Source organism: Artemia sp. Qi Xiang Cuo, chromosome 4 (genome assembly GCF_049724085.1).
Source record: "Artemia sp. Qi Xiang Cuo chromosome 4, ASM4972408v1, whole genome shotgun sequence".
NCBI lineage: Eukaryota > Metazoa > Arthropoda > Branchiopoda > Anostraca > Artemiidae > Artemia > Artemia sp. Qi Xiang Cuo.
Window position 1 is genome coordinate 2,442,951 of NC_142797.1, and position 22,826 is coordinate 2,465,776.

General features: G+C 36.7%; 2 protein-coding genes across 2 annotated transcripts in view; one reads left to right on the plus strand and one right to left on the minus strand.

Annotated features, from left to right (window-relative positions):
• Positions 1 to 2,451: 2,451 nt before the first annotated feature.
• Positions 2,452 to 3,288, minus strand: LOC148952676 (protein CFDP2-like). The gene has a single exon (XM_089087335.1). It carries the CDS (start codon positions 3,286 to 3,288, stop codon positions 2,452 to 2,454), a length of 837 nt encoding a protein of 278 aa, XP_088943461.1.
• A 15-nt stretch (positions 3,289 to 3,303) lies between these two features.
• The window catches only part of LOC148952677 (small integral membrane protein 8), a 51,520-nt gene continuing 31,997 nt past the window's right edge, over positions 3,304 to 22,826 (plus strand). Inside the window, exon 1 of the mRNA XM_089087336.1 lies at positions 3,304 to 3,333. Within this exon, the coding sequence (XP_088943462.1) occupies positions 3,304 to 3,333 (30 nt within the window). The remainder of the gene's footprint in view (positions 3,334 to 22,826) is intronic.

Genomic DNA, 22,826 nt, shown 5'->3' on the forward strand with positions numbered 1-22,826 from the left:
TAGAATGCCAATTAAATGAATATATAACAGTTTCGAAAATAATCAAAACAAGCACCTTAGAATTCAAGATTTAATTTTTTTTTTAGTCCACACCTTGTAAATAATTTGCTTTGGTCTTCTAATTTGAAGTCTAATCAGCTAATTCAATCAGGTCACGTTCATTTCTATAGTTCTATACTCGTGACTTACTTGACTGACTTATGTCCCATCCGTCCTTGAAGGTCGTTTTGGGGCCTCTTATTTAACCAGTTCATTGATATGCATCCTGTAGGTGCTTCTGTTGTCGGCCATGCAGCAGAGTTGTGGTAGGTTATAGGTTGAGAAGTTCTCTTTCCATCTCTTTGGAGGGAGACCTCTGGGGCGAGAACCGTGTACTCGTCCATCGAAGGTTATCTTCGGGAGACGAGTGCTAGCCATGCGTCGGGTATGTCCAAGCCATTTGAGTGGTTGTAGTTTTATTTTTTCCAGTTTTGTAAATTTGACTTTCAGAATATGGAGAAATTTGTGGTTGGAGATTCTGTCGTAGTAAGTGATACCAGCGATGCATCGTAGGGACTTGGTTTCAAAGGCAGCTGGGCGGCATTGATAGTCTGTTTTAAGCGTCCTAGATTCACAGGCATAGATAGCGATCGGAATAATGAGGGAGTACAAGAGTCTCGTTTTGAGAGTTGTTGTTAAGTTCTTATTCCTCCAGATGGGCATCCGAGCTTTAAAACCAGGGATCGCAAATGTCAGGCGTCTCTTAACGTCTTTGAGCTGGTTGTTATTAGAAGTAAGTAAGCTCCCAAGGTAAGTGAAGCCTTCCACCCACTGAACGGTATATCCACGATGCTGAAAACTAAAATTTACCTGTGAATCGAACTTGCGTGAGAAGCGCATGGCTTTCGTTTATGAGGTGTTGATGGCCATACCGAAGGGGTTGGTGGAAGAGTGAACGCTATTAGCCTCAGATTGTAGATTTTGAAGGGACTCGGCTATTAGGTCTATGTCATCAGCATATGCTAGTTTTTCTATCACCACTTCTCCGACAAGGGCGCCGGGTGGGTTATCTATGAGTGAAAGGGCTGCAGTTAAGAAGAGATTGAGCAGCTCCAGTGATATTAGGCAACCTTGAAGTACTCCGGTAGATGTTTTAAAGCTCTCGGTAAGTCCTTCTCCAGTCATGACGCGGCTTACTGAACTTCTTATACATGTCTTTGATCAGTGAGATCAGGCTGGATGGGATGCCAAAGTGAAGAAAATGTGCCATAGACCTTTTCTCCATATCTGATCGAAAGCTTGTTTAAAGTCTATGAAAAGGTGGTAGATACTGCGGCCAAGTTCACTATACTTTTCCAGTGATCTGCCGAACAGTAAATATCTGATCAATTATTGATCTATTAGGTAGGAAGCAGGCTTGGTATTCCAGAATGACCATTGAGGAAATGGCTCGTATACGCCCGAGCATGACTCTTGTGAGGATTTTTGCTGCATCGCTGGTAAGACCAATTGAGCGCTAGTTGTCGCAGACAGCTTTAGAATCTTTCTTATGCAGGGGGATTATCGTGGCTTCGCACCAGGGTGAGGGGAGGTGACATTTTTCCCAAGCAGCTGTGGTAATTTTGTGGTAAAGGTCAAAGAGTTGTTTGCAGTTTACTTTCAGTAGTTTGGGCTGGATTCCATCGGGGCCGCTTTGTTTGTTCTCAAGTCTCTGATAGGTGCTTTTATTTCAGGGCGAAGAGGGGGAGGACTTGGATCTGTAGAGGTTATGGGGAAAGTGCCGAGAATTGTTGGGTCTGGGTGGATGTCCAGATTCAGTTTTTTTTAAAATGGTCTTCCCATCGAGAGTGGATTCCGTCTTTGTATTGTATTTGGTTTCCATGTTCGTCGAGAAGGGAACACGCTTTGATGTCCTTCTTTTTGGCCAATTCCCGCACTCTTCTATACTTGTAGTAGGGGTCTCCTTTCTTGAAGGCCGATTCACATTGATCATACGTTTATTTAATAAAAGCACGATGAGCACGTCTGATGATTTGCTCAACAGCTCGTTTGAGTTGCTCGTATCGGTCCCTACTTTCTTTATCCTGCTTGTCCGTGAGTTGGCGCTTTTCGTCGCAGAGGGAGATGATCTCGTCTGTTATCCAAGGTTTCTGAATGAATTTTTTGGGGACCCATTGTGGAATGAGCGACATCACATATGATATTTCTGCTGCTAGTCACCAGGTTGTCAATATCTTCCTGAGAGAGGACAGGTGGAGAGCTCGACGTCAGTTCCGAATTTTTTTCGGATAGAATGGCGATATAGGTCGTAGTTGTGTTCTCGTCTTACAGTAGATCTACTCGAAATTTGGTGGTTTTCTTAGATAACTTTGATGCTGTTTTAAGTCTTGTTTTGAACCTAGACAAGACAAGCGAGTGGTTGCTGTCAAAGTCGCCACCAGCTAGTATGACTGTGCTTAGGAGGGACGTTTTCTAACGTCTAGACACGAGGATGTAGTCTATTAAGTTTTTAGCTTTTCCACCCGGTGGGGACCAGGATGTCTTACGGCGAGGTCTGTGCTTGAACAGTGTGTTTGTAATGACTAAATCGCTGTCTCTGGAGAATTCGATAAGGCGTTGTCCTCTTCTGTTCATTTTTCCATGTCCAAATTTACCCATTACATTTTCGTGTGCTGTGTGGTTGTTTCCAACGATAGCGTTGAAGTCACCAATGACAAAGATTATGTCCTTTTTAGGGACAGAATCAACTAGACTCTGAAGCTGGAGATAGAAGTTTTCAGACTCTTCGTCGTCTCTGCTGGAATCCGGAGCGTATGCTTGTATAATTGTGAGGTTGGTGAGTGAACCTTTCAGGCGGATCATGATGATCCGTTCCATGAGGGGGGTTTCGAAGATAAAGGATTTTCTGGCTTTATTAGACAGTAAGAAACCTAAACCTTGTCGATGTTTCCCATCATTACGTCCTGAAAGTAGAAGGGTAAAATCTCCATGTTTTTCTTCACCAGTGACTGGAAGATGGGTTTCAGCGAGACCGATAGCGTCCAAGCTGTACCGTTTTATCTCTCTTAGGAGTAGGTCTATTTTTCCTTGTTTAGCGAGGGTTCTAGTGTTGAGGGTACCTATTAACATAGTTATTTTTGGAGAAACAATAGCCTCCAGGGCTGGAGTTTTCAACGTAGATGTATCCGCGCGATTACCGGTTGTCGAGTCGTCGGCTGCCCCAGACGCGGTAGCTCGTAACGCATTATCGTCGGTTACACCGGACGCGGTAGCACTGGTTTTCGCATTTGATCTCTTATTCACATTCATTATTAAAGTTATAGAATGGGTTTCTTGGCTGGCTTCGGGACAGCGGTAAGCCACTCCTCTCTGTCCCTAGCAGGGGCAGAATGTATCTATTACCGATAGTGCACCCTTTTGGTGTCCTGCAACGCCAGCAATTTAACCCATTGCTGGGGGAAGATTTGTGACTGACGGGACGTATCCATACGCCGATGGGCCCTGCCCAGTGCACACTAGAGGGGTCATCCTACTACTCCGTCTGAATTTAAGGCCCCCAGACAAGGGTGCTCTAGCTATGTTATAAAAAGACTTATATAAAATTAATAGCAGATTAACATTTACTTATGAATCCCCTAATAAAAAATGTAACGGAATTCCCCTGGGCCATTTGTGCTTCACTGATCATTCATTATTTAACCAACGAATCCCCTAACCCATCGGTCCGATCACAGCTGGCTTCGAACCCCAGGCTCCTATTGTCGAGCACATATCAATCCAATGTGCAAACCAATGGAGAATGTAAGAAACCTAACTAAATTATTTGATTTTAAATCCCCTTTCTTTTTGTTTATTTGTATTTAATAGCTTAGAGTATGTTTTTTCCAAAATTATTTTTCTCGCACAAAAAAAGTAGCTTGCGTTACGGTTTTCAGCAATGTGCAGCATATGAGAATAGAAAATATTACGCCAAAACGTTTTGATACCTATAATACTTTTTTAAAGATTTCGCGTTTATTGTAAATGAATACTTTCTTAAATATAATTCTAAAATTTAATTTTTAAAAAGAGGTTCAGTGTTATAAAACTTAAAAATAACTTCAGGCAAATTGTCTTTTGGACTAGTAATACGTTGACATAGCTAATTCTAAAATTCTGAATAGATGGGCACTTCGATATGAACTCTATCTAAGAACCGTCTAGAAACTTTTACGATATAAAGAATCATTGGCGGATCTAAAGCAAATCTTATGGAGAGGTGTTGGGGATAATATAATAGGGGCGCCAACAATTGACCATATTGAAAAGTATATTTTAGAAAAAGAGAAAAAACAAAGGAAGGAGCCATTAAAATCTTGGGGTTGGGGGTGCAGTCTCCACCGGAGCCCCAGGAACCACCCCTGTAAGGAAGAAAAGGAAAGGGTTTGTACCTTGACGTACCTCCAAATAGTGGGAGCATTTCATGTCCAATGACGCCATGTCCATCTGGTGGGATTCCAAGCTCATGTCGGTCTTCTCCTGGCCAGGTGTAACATTGATTATGCAAAAACCGCAGAAGAAATATTTATTTTTGAGACAAAATAGCTCTAAGTGTATTTCTACCGATAAAGACTAAGGGATGCATAAATTGTGTGAACACCTTGATCACGCTAAACAATAAATCTTAAAAACACAGAATTTGTAAATAAAAGTTTTATAATTTCAAATAAATTTACATACAATGTAAAAACCATGAAAAAAAATTATCGCATTATATACAAAAAAATAACCGTGTATATAAAAGTCGGGGATCCTAGCAAGCAATACCAGGGATATGGCTGATATTAGATGCAAATTTTGCTTCTTTGAGTGTGATGTTAGATTTAGCACCATCGTGGAAATATGCCCCAACCCTAGCAATGATTTCCAGAGGGCGTGTTGATGTTAGAGCTAAATATAAGCCATATTAAGAACTATTAACGAAAGAGCAACATTTTGTTTCAGCTAAGTTTATGAATATTCACCCACTTTGACATTACGCAAGCCAAACCTCTCATGATGCTCCAAAAAGCACCCCTACAACCCCATGGTATTACGTTCCTGTCCCAAGACCATCTACGTTCCCCCCCTCGCTTTTTGGTGGCACACTCGTATAGTCCTGTGACATCATACTGATCAAAAGGCCTACTTTTATTAATTACGAACAATTTCTTTTTTCATTAACCGTGTTTTCATATTTTGTACGCTTCTGTAACACCGTATTGATCAAAAACCCTAATTTTATAAATTTCAAACAAACTCTCTTTTCATTAACATTGTTTTTTATATGTTCGTATACTTCTGTAGCATCTTATTAATCAAAAGCCCTAATTTTATTAATTTAGACCAATTTTTCCTTTCATTAACATTGTTTTTTTTACATTATCGTAAACTCCTGCAACAACTTATTGATTAAAAGGATTAATTTTATTGGTATTGAACAATTTTTTCTTTCATTAAACCGTGGGTTTATATTTTGCTACGCTCCTGTAACACCATATTGATCCAAACTCTTAATTTTATTAATTTTGAACAACTACATATCATTGCTCATCCACCTTTCCTTTTCATTTTTGGTCACTCCTGCAACATCATATTGATCAAAACGTTTTATCTTATTAATTTCGAAAAAGTTCAACTTTTATTAACCCTGTTTTTTGCGTCTTCGTACACTCCTGTAACACCATATTGATCAAAAGGCTTTATGTATTTTTGTCGAACAAGTTCTTCTATTGTTAACAATGTTTTTATATTTTCCGACGCCCCTTGAACATCATATTGATCAAAAGGCTTGATTTTATTGATTTTGACCAAGTTCTTTTTATTGCTTCTTAACTTTGTTTTTTACATTTTCATAAATCCTATAACACCATATTGATTAAAACGCTTAATTTTATTAACTCTTAACACTTAATTTAACTTATATTTTGTACATGGATCGGCTTTGTCTCTCCTTGCCTTGTAAAGACGTCAGAGATTATAACTTTTCTTAAGACACCAGCCTTTCATGGCTTTAGTATTTCTTGGCAATAGGGCTTTCTCTCGTTTTGAGGAGGTAAATGAATACTAAAACTTATATTCTGTATACGAGTTTGCTTTGTCTCTCCTTGCTCTGTAAAGACGTCATGGTTATGAGTTTTCTTACAACGCCAGCCTTTCTTGGCTTCAATATTTCTTTGCTATTGGGCTTTCTCGCGTTTTGAGGAGGGAAAAAAAGGTGTTTCTTCTTACTTTTTAAAAACGTCGGGAATTATGATTTTTCCTGTAACGCCAGCCTTTCTTAGCTTTAATATTTCTTGGCCATAGGGCTTTATCACGTCTTGAGCAGATAATAGAAGACTAAAACTTATATTCTGTACACAAGTCGGCTTTTTCTCTCCTTGCTTTGTATACACGTCGGGGATTATGACCTTTTTTTAGGACGCCAGCCTTTCTTGGGTTTATTGTTTCTCGGCGATAAGGCATAATCGCGTTTTGTGGAGGTTAAACAAGACTAAAACTTATATTCTCTACATGAGTTGGCTTTGTCTCTCCTTGCTATGTATAGATATCAGGGATTATGACTTTTCTTAGGACTCCAGCCTTTATTGGCTTTAATATTTCTTGGCGACTGGGCTTTATCACGTTTTGAGGAGATAAAAGAAGACTAAAACTTATATTCTATACTCGAGTTGGCTTTGTTTCTTCTTGCTTTGTATAGACATCCGGGATTATGACTTTTTCTTAGGACGCATGCCTTTCTTTGGTTTAATGTTTCTCGGCGATAAGGCATAATTGCGTTTTGTGGAGGTTAAACAAGATTAAAACTTATATTCTGTACACGAGTCAGCTTTGTCTCTCCTTGCTATGTATAGTCGTCCGGGATTATGTATTTTTTTTAAGACGCCTGCCTTTCTTAGCTTTAATATTTCTTGGTGATAGGGCTTTTATAACGTTTTGAGGAGGGAAAAGCGGACTAAAACTAATATTCTGTACACAAGTCGGTTTTGTCTCTTCTTAATTTGTAAAAACGTCAGGAATTATGATGTTTCCTGCAACGCCTGCCTTTCTTAGCTTTAATATTTCTTGGCGATAGGGCTTTATCGCGTTTTGAGGAGGTTAAAGAAGATTAGAACTTATATTCTGTACACGAGTCCATTTTGTCTCTTCTTGCTTTGTATACACGTCCGGGATTATGACCTTTTTTTAGGACGCCAGCCTTTCATGGGTTTAATGTTTCTCGGCGATAAGGTATAATCGCGTTTTGTGGAGGTTAAACAAGACTAAAACTTATATTCTCTACATGAGTTGGCTTTGTCTCTTCTTGCTTTTTAAAAACGTCAGGAGTCATGATTTTTCCTGTAACGCCAGCCTTTCTTAGCCTTAATATTTCTGGCGATAGGGCTTTATTGAGTTTTGCGGAGGTAAAAGACGACTAAAACTTATATTCTGTACACTAGTCGGCTTTGTATCTCCCTGCTTTATAAAGACGTCAGGGATAATGAGTTTTCCTGGAACGCCAGCCTTTCTTTGCTTTAATATTTCTGGCGCTAGGGCTTTATTACGTTTTGAGGAGGTAAAAGACGACTAAAACTTATATTCTGTAGAATAGTCGGCTTTGTATCTCCCTGCTTTATAAAGACGTCAGGGATTATGACTTTTCCTGGAACGCCAGCCTTTATTTGCTTTAATATTTCTTGGCGATAAAGCATACTCACGATTTTTTGTGGCGGAAAAGGAAGACTAAAACTCATATTCTGTACACTGGTCGGCTTACTCTCTTCTTGCTTTGAAAAACGTCAGGGATTATGATTTTTCCTAGAACGCAAGCCTTTCTTGGCTATAATATTTCTCGGCGATAAGGAATAATCTTGTTTTGTGGAGGTAAAGGAAGACTGAATCTTATACTCTGTACCCGAAAAATCATAATTTTTTGGGCTCTTCTTACTTTGTAAAAACGTCAAGGTATATGATTTTTCTTGAAACTCCTGCCTTTCTAGGCTTTAATATTTCTTGGTGATAAGGAATACTCTTGTTTTGTGGAGGTAAAAAAAACTAAAACTTATATTCTGGACATGATGCGGTTTAATCTCAGGTTAATTTGTAAAAACGTCAAAAACTATGATTTTACCTGGAACGCCAGCCTTTCTTGGCCTTAATACTTCTTGACGATAAGGAATAATCGCGTTTTTTGGAGGTTAAGGAAGACTGAAACTTATACTCTGCACATGAATTGGCTTTGTCTCTTCTTACTTTGTAAAAAAACGTCAAGAATTAAGATTTTTCTTGAAAGGCCGGACATTTTTGGCTCTAATATTTCTTGGTGATAAGGCATACTCGCTTTTCGTGTTGGTAAAGGAAGACTAGAATTTATATTCTGTATATGAATCAGTTTAATCTCTTCTTGCTTTGCAGAAGCGTCAAAAATTATGATTTTTCCTCGAACAACTACCTTTTTAATTTAATATCTTTAGCGATAAGGCATAATCGCGTTTGTGGAGGTAAAAGAAGACTAAACATATATGTTGTACACGAGTCGCCTTTCTATCTTCTTGCCTTGTAAAAACTTCAGTTCGATTGGACGCGAGCCATTCCGCGAGCCCGATTCTTGGAACGCGAGCCATTCCTTGCTTTAATATTTCTTGCCAATAAGGCATAATCGCGTTTTGTGAAGGTTAAACAAGACTAAAACTTATATTCTGTACACGAGTCGGCTTTCCAGCCTTTCTTGGCTTTAATATTTCTTGGCGATACGGATTTCTCGCGTTTTGAGGAGGGAAAAGAGGACTAAAACTAATATTCTGTACACAAGTCGGTTTTGTCTCTTCTTGCTTTGTAAAAACGTCAGGAATTATGATGTTTCCTGCAACGACTGCCTTTCTTAGCTTTAATATTTCTTGGCGATAGGGCTTTATCGCGTTTTGAGGAGGTTAAAGAAGATTAGAACTTATATTCTGTACACGAGTCGGCTCTGTCTCTTCTTGCTTTGTATAGGCGTCCGGGATTATGAGTTTTTTAGGACCTTCTTGGCTTTAATATTTCTTGGCGATAGAGCTTTCTCACATTTTGAGGAGGGAAAGAAAATACTAAAATTTATATTTTCTACACGAGTCGGCTTTGTCTCTTCTTGCTTTGTAAATAAGTCAGAGATTATGACTTTTCTTGGGACGGCAGCCTTTCTTGGGTTTAATATTTCTCAGCGATAAGGCATAATCGTGTTTTGTCGAAGTTAAACAAGACTAAAACTTATATTCTGTACACGAGTCGGCTTTGTCTCTTCTTACTTTGTAAAAACGTCAGGAATTATGATTTTTCCTGTAACGCCAGCCTTACTTAGCTTTAATATTTATTGGCGACAGGGCTTTATCACGTTTTGAGCAGATAAAAGAAGACTAAAACTTATATCCTTTACACGGGTTGGCTTTGTCTCTCCTTGCTTTGTAAATACGTCCACGATTATAACTTTTCTTAGGACACCAGCCTTTCCTGGGTTTAATGTTTCTTGGCGATAAGGCATAATCGCGTTTTGTGGAGGTTAAACAAGACTAAAACTTATATTCTGTACACAAGTCGGTTTTGTCTCTTCTTGCTTTGTAAAGACGTCAGGAATTATGTAATTTTTTTCGGACGCCTGCCTTTCTTAGCTTTAATATTTCTTGGCGATAGGGCTTTTAAACGTTTTGAGGAGGGAAAAGAGGACTAAAACTAATATTCTGTACACAAGTCGGTTTTTTCTCTTCTTGCTTTGTATAGAGGTCCGGGATTATGACTTTTCCTGGAACGCCAGCCTTTCTTTGCTCTAATATTTCTTGGCGATAAGGCATACTCACGATTTTTTGTGGCGGTAAAGGAAGAATAAAGCTCATATTCTGTTTACTGGTCGGCTTTCTCTCTTCTTGCTTTGAAAACGTCAGGGATTATGATTTTTCCTGGAACGCAAGCCTTTCTTGGCTATAATATTTCTCAACGATAAGGAATAATCTTGTTTTGTGGAGGTAAAGGAAGACTGAATCTTATACTCTGTACCCAAGTTGGCTTTGTCTCTTCTTACTTTGTAAAAACCTCAGGAATTATGATTTTTCTTGAAATGCCTGCCTTTCTAGGCTATAATATTTCTTGGTGATAAGGAATACTCTTGTTTTGTGGAGGTAAAAAAAAAAATTAAACTTATATTCTGGACATGACGCGGTTTAATCTCAGCTTAATTTGTAAAAACTTCAGAAACTATGATTTTACCTGAAATGCCAGCCTTTCTTGGCCTTAATACTTCTTGACGATAATGAATAATTGCGTTTTGTGGAGGTTAAGGAAGACTGAAACTTATACTCTGCACATGAATTGGCTTTGTCTCTTCTTACTTTGTAAAAAACGTCAGGAATTATGATTTTTCTTAAAATGCCTGACTTTCTAATATTTCTTGGTGATAAGGCATAGTCGCGTTTTGTGGGGGTAAAGGAAGAATAGAACGTATTTTCTGTACATGAATCAGTTTAATCTCTTCTTGCTTTGCAAAAGCGTCACAAATTATGATTTTTCCTCGAACATCTACCTTTTTGATTTAATATCTTCGGCGATAAGGCATAATGGCGTTTGTGGAGGTAAAAGAAGACTAAACTTATATTTTCTACACGAGCTGCCTTTCTCTCTTCTTGCCTTATAAAAAATTCAGTTTGATTTTTCTTGGAACGCGAGCCATTCCTTGCTTTAACATTTCTTGGCAATAAGGCATAATCGCGTTTTGTGGAGGTTAAACAAGACTAAAACTTATATTCTGTACACGAGTTGGCTTTGTCTCCCCTTGCTTTGTAAAGACGTCAGGATTATGAGTTTTCTTAGGATGCCAGCCTTTCTTGGCTTTAATATTTATTGGCGATAGGGATTTCTCGCGCTTTGAGGAGGGAAAAGAGGACTAAAACTTATATTCTGTACACGAGTGGGTGTGTCTCTTCTTACTTTGTAAAAACGTCAGGAATTATGATTTTTCCTGTAACGCCACCCTTACTTAGCTTTCATATTTCTTGGCGATAGCGCTTTATCACGTTTTGAGCAGATAAAAGAAGACTAAAACTTATATTCTTTATACGGGTCGGCTTTGTCTCTCCTTGCTTTGTATAGACGTCCGGGATTATGACTTTTTTTTTACGACGCCAGCCTTTCATGTTTTTAATGTTTCTCGGCAATAAGGCATAATTGCGTTTTGTGGAGGTTAAACAAGACTAAAACTTATATTCTGTACGCGAGTCAGCTTTGTCTCTCCTTGCTATGTATAGTCGTCCGGGATTATGTATTTTTTTTAGGACGCCTGCCTTTCTTAGCTTTAATATTTCTTGGCGATAGGGTTTTATCACGTTTTGAGGAGGGAATAGAGGACTAAAACTAATTATTCTGTACACAAGTCGGTTTTGTCTCTTCTTGCTTTGTAAAAACGTCAGGAATTATGATTTTTCTGCAACGCCGGCCTTTCTTGGGTTTAATGTTTCTCGGCGATAAGGTATAATCGCGTTTTGTGGAGGTTAAACAAGACTAAAACTTATATTCTCTACATGACTCAGCTTTGTCTCTTCTTGCTTTTTAAAAACGTCAGGAGTTTTGATTTTTCCTGTAACGCCAGCCTTTCTTAGCCTTAATATTTCTGGCGATAGGGCTTTATTGCGTTTTGAGGAGTTAAAAGACGACTAAAACTTATATTCTGTACACTAGTCGGCTTTGTATCTCCCTGCTTTATAAAGACGTCAGGGATAATGACTTTTCCTGGAACTCCAGCCTTTCTTTGCTTTAATATTTCTTGGCGATAAGGCATACTCACGATTTTTTGTGACGGTAAAGGAAGACTAAAACTCATATTCTGTACACTGGTCGGCTTTCTCTCTTCTTGCTTTGAAAAACGTTAGGGATTATGATTTTTCCTGGAATGCAAGTCTTTCTTGGCTATAATAATTCCCGACGATAAGGAATAATCTTGTTTTGTGGATGTAAAGGAAGACTAAATCTTATACTCTGTACCCGAGTTGGCTTTGTCTCTTCTTACTTTGTAAAAAAGTCAGGAATGACGATTTGTCTTGAAATGCCTGCCTTTCTAGGCTTTAATATTTCTTGGTGATAAAGAATACTCATGTTTTGTAGAGGTAAAAAAAAAAAAAACTTATATTTTGGACATGAATCGATTTAATCTCAGCTTAATTTGTAAAAACGTCAAAAACTATGATTTTACATGGAACGCCAGCCTTTCTTTTCCTTAATACTTCTTGACGATAAGAAATAATTGCGTTTTGTGGAGGTTAAGGAAGACTGAAACTTCTGGAATAATGATTTTTCTTGAAATGCCTGACTTTCTAGGCTCTAATATTTCTTGGTGATAAGGCATACTCGCGTTTTGTGGGGTAAAGGAAGACTAGAATTTATATTCTGAACATGAATCAGTTTAATCTCTTCTTGCTTTGCAAAAGCGACACGAATTATTATTTTTCCTTGAACAACTACCTTTTTGATTTAATATCTTTGGCGATAAGGCATAATCGCGTTTGTGGAGGTAAAAGAAGACTAAACTTATATTTTATACACGAGTCGCCTTTCTCTCTTCTTGCCTTGTAAAAACTTCAGTTTGATTTTTCTTGGAACGCGAGCCATTCCTTGCTTTAATATTTCTTGGCAATAAGGCATATCACGTTTTTGTGAAGGTAGAGGAAGACTAGAATTTATATTCTGTACATGACTGGGCTTTTATCTTTTCGCTTTGTAAAGACTGCAGGGATTTATTGTTTTTCCTGGAACGCCAGCCTTTTTTGGCTTTAATATTTCTTGGCGATAAGGCATAATCATGTTTGGTGGAGGTAAAAGAAGACTAAAACTTATCTCCTGTACACGATTCGGCTTTGTTTCTTCTTGCTTTGTAAAAAAGTCAGGAATAACATTTTTTTTCTGGAATGCCAAACTTTCTTGACTTTAATATTTCTTGACAATAATGAATAATCGCGCTTTGTGGAGGTAAAGGAAGGCCAAACTTGTATTATTTACAAGGACCATCTCTTCTAATAGTAGCAAGTTTTCTGTCAAAAGTAAAAAAAAGTTTCTTAAAAGTAAAAAGTTTTCTGTTAATGGTAAAAAGTTTTTTCTTAGAAGTAGCAAGTTTTTCTTAACGCTAAGAATTTTTTTCTTAGAAGTAACGAGTTTTTCTAAATACAAACAAAAGGTTTACTTAATACTAACAAAATATGTCGTAGAAGTAACGCGTTCTTCTTAATAGTAACATACTTTTTCTTAGAACTAACAGGTTTTTCTTAATAGTAACAAATTTTTTCCAATAATAGCAAGTTTTCTGTCAATGGTAAGAACTCATTTCATGCTTATTATTGTTCATGAAAGTTGTAGCATGTTCTTTTTTATCATTGTTAAACTTGTGCATTTTTTTTCTCCTGGCGAAACTGAATTTGTTTATGGAACTTGTTGGATGATGATCTTAGGTTTTGGAATTTGCTGAGGGATGATCTTTTGTTGGTGAGACTTTTTTTCTCTCCTCCCCAAACTTATACAGTTATTTTTCTAATCGCTATTCAGATTTTGTTCAAGGAACTAATTGTGTGCCAATTTTAGTGCGTGGAACTTGTTTCACGCGTAAAACTTGTACATTAATTTTTATTCTTTTGAAACGTGTTACACGTTGATTTCTATCTCCTTGAAAATGTACAGTGATTCTTTTTTTTTCATTCTGAAACTCGTCAGGCTCCTAAAACTCATTACATACTAATTTTTTATTCGCGTAACTTGTTGCATGTTGATTTTTCTCCTCATGAAACTTGCACATTGACTTTTTATTTTTTTCTCATGATGGAACTTTTTTCTTATCTTTGAGAAAACTCAGAACTTAAGCAGAACTTTTTTCTTCTTTGGGGAAACTTAGAATTAAAGTGTAACTTTCTCTCTTCTTTGGAAAAATTCATAACCGAAGTATAACTTTTTTCTGTTCTATGGAAAAATTCAGAAGAGGGCTTGAACTTTTCATCACTTCTTGGAGAAAACACAGAATTAAAATGGAACTTTAACTCTTCCTTGGAAAAATGCAGAATCGAGGTAGGCTATATCTCTTTCTATCTTCAACAAAAAATCCAGAACAAAACCTGAAATTTTTTCTCTTCATCGAGAAAATTCAGAACTTAAGTGGGACTTTTTGTTTCTCTTTTTCGGGGAAACTCAGAACTTATGTGTAGCTTTTTTCTGTTCTTTGGAAAAATTCAGAAGAGAACTGGAACTTCTCTTCACTTTTTGGAGAAAACTCAGAATTAAAGTGGAACTTCTTCAATTCATTGGACAAATTCGAAATCGAAGTGTGACTTTTTCTCTTCCCTGAGAACATTCAGAAGAGAACTTGAACTTATTTTTCCCTTCTTTGAGAAAATTCGGAACTAAAATATGGCAAATAATTGTTAAGGCCCTCAAGTGCTAGCATATCCTTAGTCAAAATGGCCCTCAGATGTGAATGAAAAACGATATTGCAGTGCCACGCTAATTTCGAGGTTGAATGTTTTCATGCGTTGGATCTATTAAACCCGATGAAATAATGAAAAATATGAAAAAATAGGCTATGTTAGATTAGGTTAGGTTAGATTACGCCTCTCCTAACCTACCTTAGAATGCAAAGAAATGCTGGCGTTCCAGGAAAAATCCTAATTCCTAACGTTTTTACAAAGCAAGAAGAGAGAAAGCCAACTCTTTTACAGAGTATAAGTTTCAGTTATCCTTTACCTCCACAAAACGCAATTATACCTTATCACCAAGAAATATTAAAGCCAAGAAAGGCTGGCGTCCTTAAAAAAAAGTTATAATCCCTGACGTTTTTACAAAGCAAGAAGAGAGAAAGCCAACCTGTGTACTGACTATAAGTTTTAGCAATCCCTTACCTCCACAAACATGATTATGCGTTTTCTCCCAGAAATATTAAAACCAAAAAAGGTGGGCGTTCCAGGAAAATTTATAATCCCTGACGTTTTTACAAAGCAAGAAGAGATTAAACTGACTCGTACACAGAATATAACTTTTAGTCTTCTTTTACCTCCAGAAAACGCGATTGTGCCTTATCACCAAGAAATATTAAAGCCAAGAAAGGCTGGCGTTCTAAGTAAAGTCATAACCCCTTACGTTTTTACAAAGCAAGGAGAGAAAAAGCCAACTCGTGTACAGAGTAAAAGTTTCAGTCTTCCTTTTCCACCAAAAAACACTATTATGCCTTATCGCCAAGAAATATTAAAGCCCGCAAAGGCTGGCCTTGAAAGAAAAATTATAATTTCCGAAGTTTTTACAAAGCAAGAAGAGACAAAGCCGAATCGTTTACAGAATAAAAGTTTTAGTCTTCCTTTACCTCAACGAAACGCGATTATGCCTTATGACCAAGAAATATTAAAGCAAAGAGTCTGGCGTCCTAAGAAAAGTCATAATCCCTGACGTTTTTGCAAAGCAAGGAGAGACATAGCCGACTCGTGCATAAAATACAAGTTTTAGTCTTGTTCTACCTCCACAAAACACGATTTTGCCTTATCATCGAGAAATATTAAAGCCATGAATGGCTGGCCCTCCAAGAAAAATGATAATTCCTGACGTTTTTACAAAGCAAAAAGAAAGAAGGCCGACCCGTGTACAGAATATAAGCTTAGTCTTCTTTTACCTCCACAAAATCGAGATTATTCCTTATCGCCAAGAAATATTAAAGCTAAGAAAGGCTGGCGTTCTAGGAAAAATCACAATTCCTGACGGTTTTACAGGGCAAGAAGAGACAAAGCCTATCCGTGTACAGAATATAAGTTAGATTGTTCCAATTAATCCACAAAAAATGATTATGCATTATCAATTAGATAAAGCGTTTTAATCAATATTTAGTTGCAGGAGTATACAAAAATGTAACAAAAAAAAACAGTGTTAATCAAAGAAGAAAGTTTAATGAGGAATCAAATGAAGTTGTTTTAAATTTATAAAATTAAGCATTTTGACCAATATGGTGTTGCGGGAGTGTACCAAATTGTAAAATAAGGTCAATGAAAGAAGAAATTGGTCAATATCGATAATATAAAGTGTTTAAATCAATATGATGTTGCAGGAATTTACGAAAATGTAAAAAAACAAGGTTAAGGATCAATAAAATTGAGCCTTTTGGTCAATATAACGTTTAAGGAGCTTACGAAAATGTAAAACATTGTTAATTACAGAAGAACTTGTTTGACATAAATAAATAAAGCCTTTTATAGTCTTACAGAGGTGTAATGCAAGACTATAAAAGACTATAATTTATATTCTGTACACGAGTCGGCTTTGTCTCTTCTTGCTTTGTATACACGTCCGGGATTATGACCTTTTTTTAGGACGCCAGCCTTTCTTGGGTTTAATTTTGCTTGGCTATAAGGTATAGTTGCGTTTTGTGGAGGTTAAACAAGACTAAAAACTTATATTCTGTACACGAGTCGGCTTTGTCTCTCCTTGCTATGTATAGACGTCAGGGATTATGACTTTTCTTAGGACTCCAGCCTTTATTGGCTTTAATATTCTTGGCGATAGGGATTACTTGTGTTTTGAGGAGGTAAAAGACGACTAAAACTTATATTCTATACACTAGTCGGCATTGTATCTCCCTGCTTTATAAGGACGCCAGGGATTATTACTTTTCCTGGAACGCCAGCCTTTCTTTGCTTTAATATTTCTTGGCGATAAGGCATACTCCCGTTTTTTTGTGGCGGTAAAGGAAGACTAAAACTTATATTCTGTACACTGGTCGGCTTTCTCTCTTCTTGCTATGAAAAACGTCAGGGATTATGATTTTTCCTGGAACGCAAGCCTTTCTTGGCTTTAATATTCCTCGACGATAAGGAATAATCTTGTTTTGTGGAGGTAAACTAAGACTGAAACTTATATTCTGTACCCTAGTTGGCTTTGTCTCTTATTACTTTGTAAAAACGTCAGGAATTATGATTTTTCTTGAAATGCCTGCCTTTCTAGGCTTTAATATTTCTTGGTTATAAGGAATACTCTTGTTTTGTGGAGGTAAAAAAGAACTAAACTTATATTCTGGACACGACTCGGTTTAATCTCAGCTTAATTTGTAAAAATGTCAGAAACTATGATTTTACCTGAAACGCCAGCCTTTCTTGGCCTTAATACTTATTGACGATAAGAAATAATCGCAATTTGTGGAGGTTATGGAAGACTGAAACTTATACTCTGCACATGAATTGGCTTTGTCTCTTCTTACTTTGTAAAACACGTCAGGAATTAGGATTTTTCTTGAAATACCTGACTTTTTTGGCTCTAATATTTCTTGGTGATAAGGCATACTCGCGTTTCGTGTTGGTAAAGGAAGACTAGAATTTATATTCTGGAAATTAATCAGTTTAGTCTCTTCTTGCTTTGCAAAAGCGTCATGAACTATGATTTTTCCTCGAACAACTACCTTTTTGATTTAATATCTTTGGCGATAAGGCATAATCGCGTTTGTGGAGGTAAAAGAAGACTAAACTTACAGTTTATACACGAGTTGCCTTTCTCTCTTATTGACTTGTAAAAACTTCAGTTGGATTTTTCTTGGAACGCGAGCCATTCCAAGCTTTAATATTTCTTGGCAATAAGGCATATCACGTTTTTGTGAAGGTAGAGGAAGACTAAAACTTCTATTGTGTACATGGCTCGGCATTGTCTCTTCTTGCTTTGTAAAGACGTCAGGGATTTATGATTTTTCCTGGAACATCAGCCTTTTTTGGCTTTAATATTTCTTGGCGATAAGGCATAATCATGTTTGGTTGAGGTAAAAGTAGACTAAAACTTCTATCCTGTACACGATTCAGCTTCGTTCCTTCTTGCTTTGTAAAAAAGTCAGGAATTACATTTTTTCTGGAACGCCAACCTTTCTTGACTTTAATATTTCTTGACGATAATGCATAATCGCTTTTTGTGGAGGTAAAGGAAGACCAAACTTATATTATTTATAAGGACCATTTTTTCTAATAGTATCAAGTTTTCCATCAAAAGTAAAAAAAAAGTTCCTAGAAGTAACGCTTCGAAAAAAAGTTTCACTTCGATTTCGAATTTGTCCAATGAATTGAAGAAGTTCCACTTTAATTCTGAGTTTTCTCCAAAAAGTGAAGAGAAGTTCCAGTTCTCTTCTGAATTTTTCCAAAGAAGAGAAAAAAGCTACACATAAGTTCTGAGTTTGTCCGAAGAAGATAACAAAATTTTCTCGATGAAGAGAAAAAATTTCAGGTGTTGTTCTGAATTTTTTGGTGTGTACTGTCATTAAGTTACAAGTTGGGATTTCCCATAAATCCTTTCGCAAGGTTACATAAAATTGGGTCAAGCACATTACACCTGGCCGTTTAAAACGGGGTAAGTCGTGTGACGTAATCGGAGTGTAGGGGATGTGTCGTGGGGATCCCGCCAGCTGTGTTCTCTATAATAGAACGCATGGGCTAGTAACCCTTATTATCACCACTTGTGTATAATCCCAACCACACTCCAATTAGTCATAAAAAATTATTGGAATTCCGGGAATCACGCCATGGGTGGGAATCTTGTCAAATGACTGCATTGCACAGGTGCGAAGGGCTAGGAGACCCACTTTTACACCTCCTATTATTAGTACTTGTGTATTATCCCGACCACACTCCGATTAATCGCATAAAAAAAATACTGAAACACTTGGAATCCGGAGAATCCTGCTAATACTGAAACAGAACTGCGTCATCTGATCAAGGAAACAGGGATGCTCCGTTAAACCTTTTTCTTGTACCGTTAAGCCATTGGAAGAAAGGAATAGTCCGTATGGGCATCATTGGACCTGAAATGCCCCCACTACTTCTCCAATAATTTGGAGTCTTACCCTTCTTTTCCTTTATATGCATTCTTTTAATTAACAGTAATTTACCATAAATCGTTTTCATCGCACAGAAAAAAATCTTGCATTGAAGGTTTAATCAATATGTATCAAATGAGAATATATTATTTACGTCAAGCAATTTAAACGATATTCCTGTATATTTCGTACGACATGTTTAAAGTGTGGAAAATATCTTTCAAGCTATTGGGAGAATATTGTGACACCTAAGTAGACAGAAATTTTTTAATTGGTTTCGCAAAGCAACTTATTGATGTTTCATAACAGTAATTTTGCCTTCATTGGATAAATCACAAATACTTGGGTTTCAGTTATTTTGTATATCTTAATTTTGAATATATTAAATTTCTCCCCCCCACAAAAAATTGATGACAATAGTTTTCAGAATGGTGTAATACATCTTTTATTCATTTAATTAGCCTCCCCCCATCCTTTTTTCCCCAAGCCCATCCGATAAAATTTTTAAAATAGCCATTTCATTAAAAATAGATCAAAGGTCAGATACGTAAATCTCCTGTGTCGACTTACCCCGCCCCCCAGGCACGGAGGGAGGTTCTGTAAGTAATGCTTTGGGGGTATATATAGTTCTTGTGGAAGGGCAAGTGGGGTTTACAGTTTAATGAAAAAAACTTAAATTGTTTTATCCAAATAAATCCAGTTTTAATTTAGTATGTGACTCTAGCAGGAATTGTCTTTTGTTGAGACAAGAAATATAATCTGACCTTTTATTGAACCACAGAAGGAAAAACTGAGAGGAAGAATGACTTCTGACTAGAGACTCAACAGTTCTACCTTTAAAGTCCATTTGCATGGAATAAATCAACTTCACTTTAGAAGCACTTTTAGCAAAGGAAAGGAAAATAACACCGAGGCTGTAACAGGATATGTCAAGGGAAATTAAACTTCCGAAGTTGAAAGTGATGTAGAACAGATGTATCAAGTTGAAGATACGAATAATAATCAGTATTCTGTAACTTTTAAAACCAAATGTGTTTCAGAAGTAGCCGAGCATCTTGTTTTAACAGAAAAATTCAACAGCTAATAAGTTTATCTAAGAGATGAAGCAGATTGAAGACATACAGATTTTTTTTTATTCTGGCTAAAATACAATTATGAAAATTAGGCATTTTGATTACAAAGGCTTAGTTGTTACTTAAAACTTGAAATACCTAAAGGAAATCTAAACTTAAATTAGTTGGATATAAAAAAATTTAAATCAGTTAAATAAGTAAAATAAGTAAATTTACTCAGATAGAAATTTTTTGCCACTAAAAATGTCCTTATTAGCCAATGATAAGATTCATGTATTTGTTGTTGAAATTATTTTTAAATAGGAATATTTTTAGTGTCTCTTGCAATCCAGATCAAACAATGCAACAGCAAAACTTAATGTTGGACGGAAAGATGCTTGTTTTTGTTATATATATATATATATATATATATATATATATATATATATATATATATATATATATATATATATATATATATATATATATATATATATATATATATATATATAAAAAAAAATATATATATATATATATATATATATATATATATATATATATATATATATATATATATATATATATATATATATATATATATATATATATATATATATATATATATATATATATATATATATATATATATATATATATATATATATATATATATATATATATATATATATATATATATATATATATATATATATATATATATATATATATATATATATATAGCTATTAAGATAACTATTTTGTTAAAAATAGTTCAAAGATCATATAACAAAAATTCCGGTGTCGACACAACCCCCAAGGGCCCGGAGGGAGGCGTTGTAAGTCATGCCCTGGGGGCATATATGGGTCGTATGGAAGGAATGCTCGTATTAACCTCAAAGGCGGCTCATTTGATTGTAAATTAAAAGTTCTAGTTCGCTTTTTAAGAGTCAAAAGAGATTGGAGGCCACCTAGCCCCCCCCCCCCTTCACGCCCTTTTTTCTCAAACCCATTCGATAAGAACTTTTGGATTGTTTTTTTTTAAATAGTTCAAAGACCATATAACAAAAACTCCGGTGTCAACACAGCCCCCCCAGGACCAGAGGGCGGGTGTTGTAAGTAATGCCCTGGAGCAACATAAGAATCTTATTGAAAGGATGCTCTTAAAAAATTCTGAGATGTCTCATGTGATTGAAAATTCAAAGTTCTAGTTCAGTTTCTTAGAGTCAAAAGAGATTGGAGGGCAGCTAGCCCCCACGCCCCTTTTCCCCCAAATACATCCAATAAAAATTTTGAGATAGCCATTAAGTTAAAAATTGCTCAAAAGTCAGATAACAAAAACTCTGTTGCCGTCACAACCCCCCAGGCCCGTGGGCACCCGTTGTAAGCTATGCCCTGGGGCGTATATGGCTCTTATGAAAGGGATGCTCGTATAAACTTCAGAGAGGGATCATTTGATTGGAAATTGAAGGTCCGAGCTCACTTTTTAATAGTCAAAAGAGATCCGAGGGCAGCTAGCCCCCCCCACGTCTTCTTTTTTCAAAACCAACTGATGAAAACTTTGAGATGTACATTTTGTTAAAAATAGGTCAAAGGTCAGATAAGAAAAACTCCGGTGTCAATACAACCCTCCAGGACCCAGGGGTTCTAAGTTATGCCCTAAGGGCCTGTATGGTTCTTATGAAAGGGATGCCCGTATAAACTTCATAGAGGGCTCATGTAATTGGAAGTTGAAAGTTCTAGTTCACTTTTTAAGAGTCAAGAGAGTCAAGAGAGTAGTCCCCCCCACTCTCTTTTTCCCCAAAGCCATCCGCTACAACATTTGAGATAGCCAGTTTTTTGGAAATTGTTCAAAAATTAGATAACAAAAACTCCCCCTAGGGCTCAGGGGATAGGCGTTCTAAGTGTTGTCCTGGGGACGTATATGGTTTTTATGGAAGGGATGCTCGAATAAACTTCAGAGAGCACTTATTTGATTGGAAATTGAAAGTTCTAGTCCAATTTTTAGGAGTAAAAAGATAGCCAAGGGCAACTAGCCCCCCCCCCAAACACTCTTTTTCCCCAAACCCATTAGATAAAATTTTTAAAATAGCCATTACATTGAAAATAGTTCAAAGGTCAGATAAGAGAAAATCCTTTGTCGACGCAACCCCACAGGGCCCAGAGACAGGCATTATGAGTAATGCTCTAGGAGCATATATAGTTCTTATGGAAGAGATGCTCGCATAAACTTCAGAGTGGGCTCATTTGATAGGAAATTGAAAGTTTATTGTTCACTTTTTAAGAGTCAAAAGAGATGGGAGGGCAACTATCCCCCCCCTGCTCCACGTTCTAACTGCATCAGATAAAAATTTTGAGATAGACATTTTATTAAAAATAGTTTAAAGTTCAGATAACAAAAAACCCCGGTGTCGACACAGCCCCCCAGGGCCCGGGGGTAGGCATTGTAAATTAAGCCCAGGGGGCATATATGGTTGCTATGGAAGGGATGCTCGTATAAAAATCATAGAAGGATCATTTGATTGAGAATTGTAAGTTATAATTCAATTTTCAAGAGTCAAAAGTGATTGGAGGACAGCTAGCCTCCCCCCCACACTCCAATTATTTTTTTTCCAGAAGCACTTCATAAAGAAGGGGTTGTCGTATAAACTTCAAAGGGGGCTCATTTGATTGGAAATTGAAAGTTCTAGTGACTTTTTAGGAGTCAAAAGTGATCGGAAGGGAACTTGCCGCCCAAGCCCTTTTCTCCAAATACATCTGATAAAAAAATTTGAGGTAGCTATTTTGTTGAAAATGTTCAAAGATCATATAACAAAAACTCCTTTACGTATGGCCATTTCGTTAAAAATAGTTCAAAGGTCAGACAAGAAAAACTCCTGTGTCAACACAACCCCCCCAGGGCCCGGGGCAGGTGTTGTAAGTATTGCACTGGGGGCACATATGGTTCTTATGGAAGGTATGCTCGTATAAACTTTGGA

What these genes read in the sequence shown, in the direction of transcription:
- LOC148952676 (XM_089087335.1), bottom strand. Translation starts at nt 3,288, where the DNA reads ATGAATGTGAATAAGAGATCAAATGCGAAAACCAGTGCTACCGCGTCC.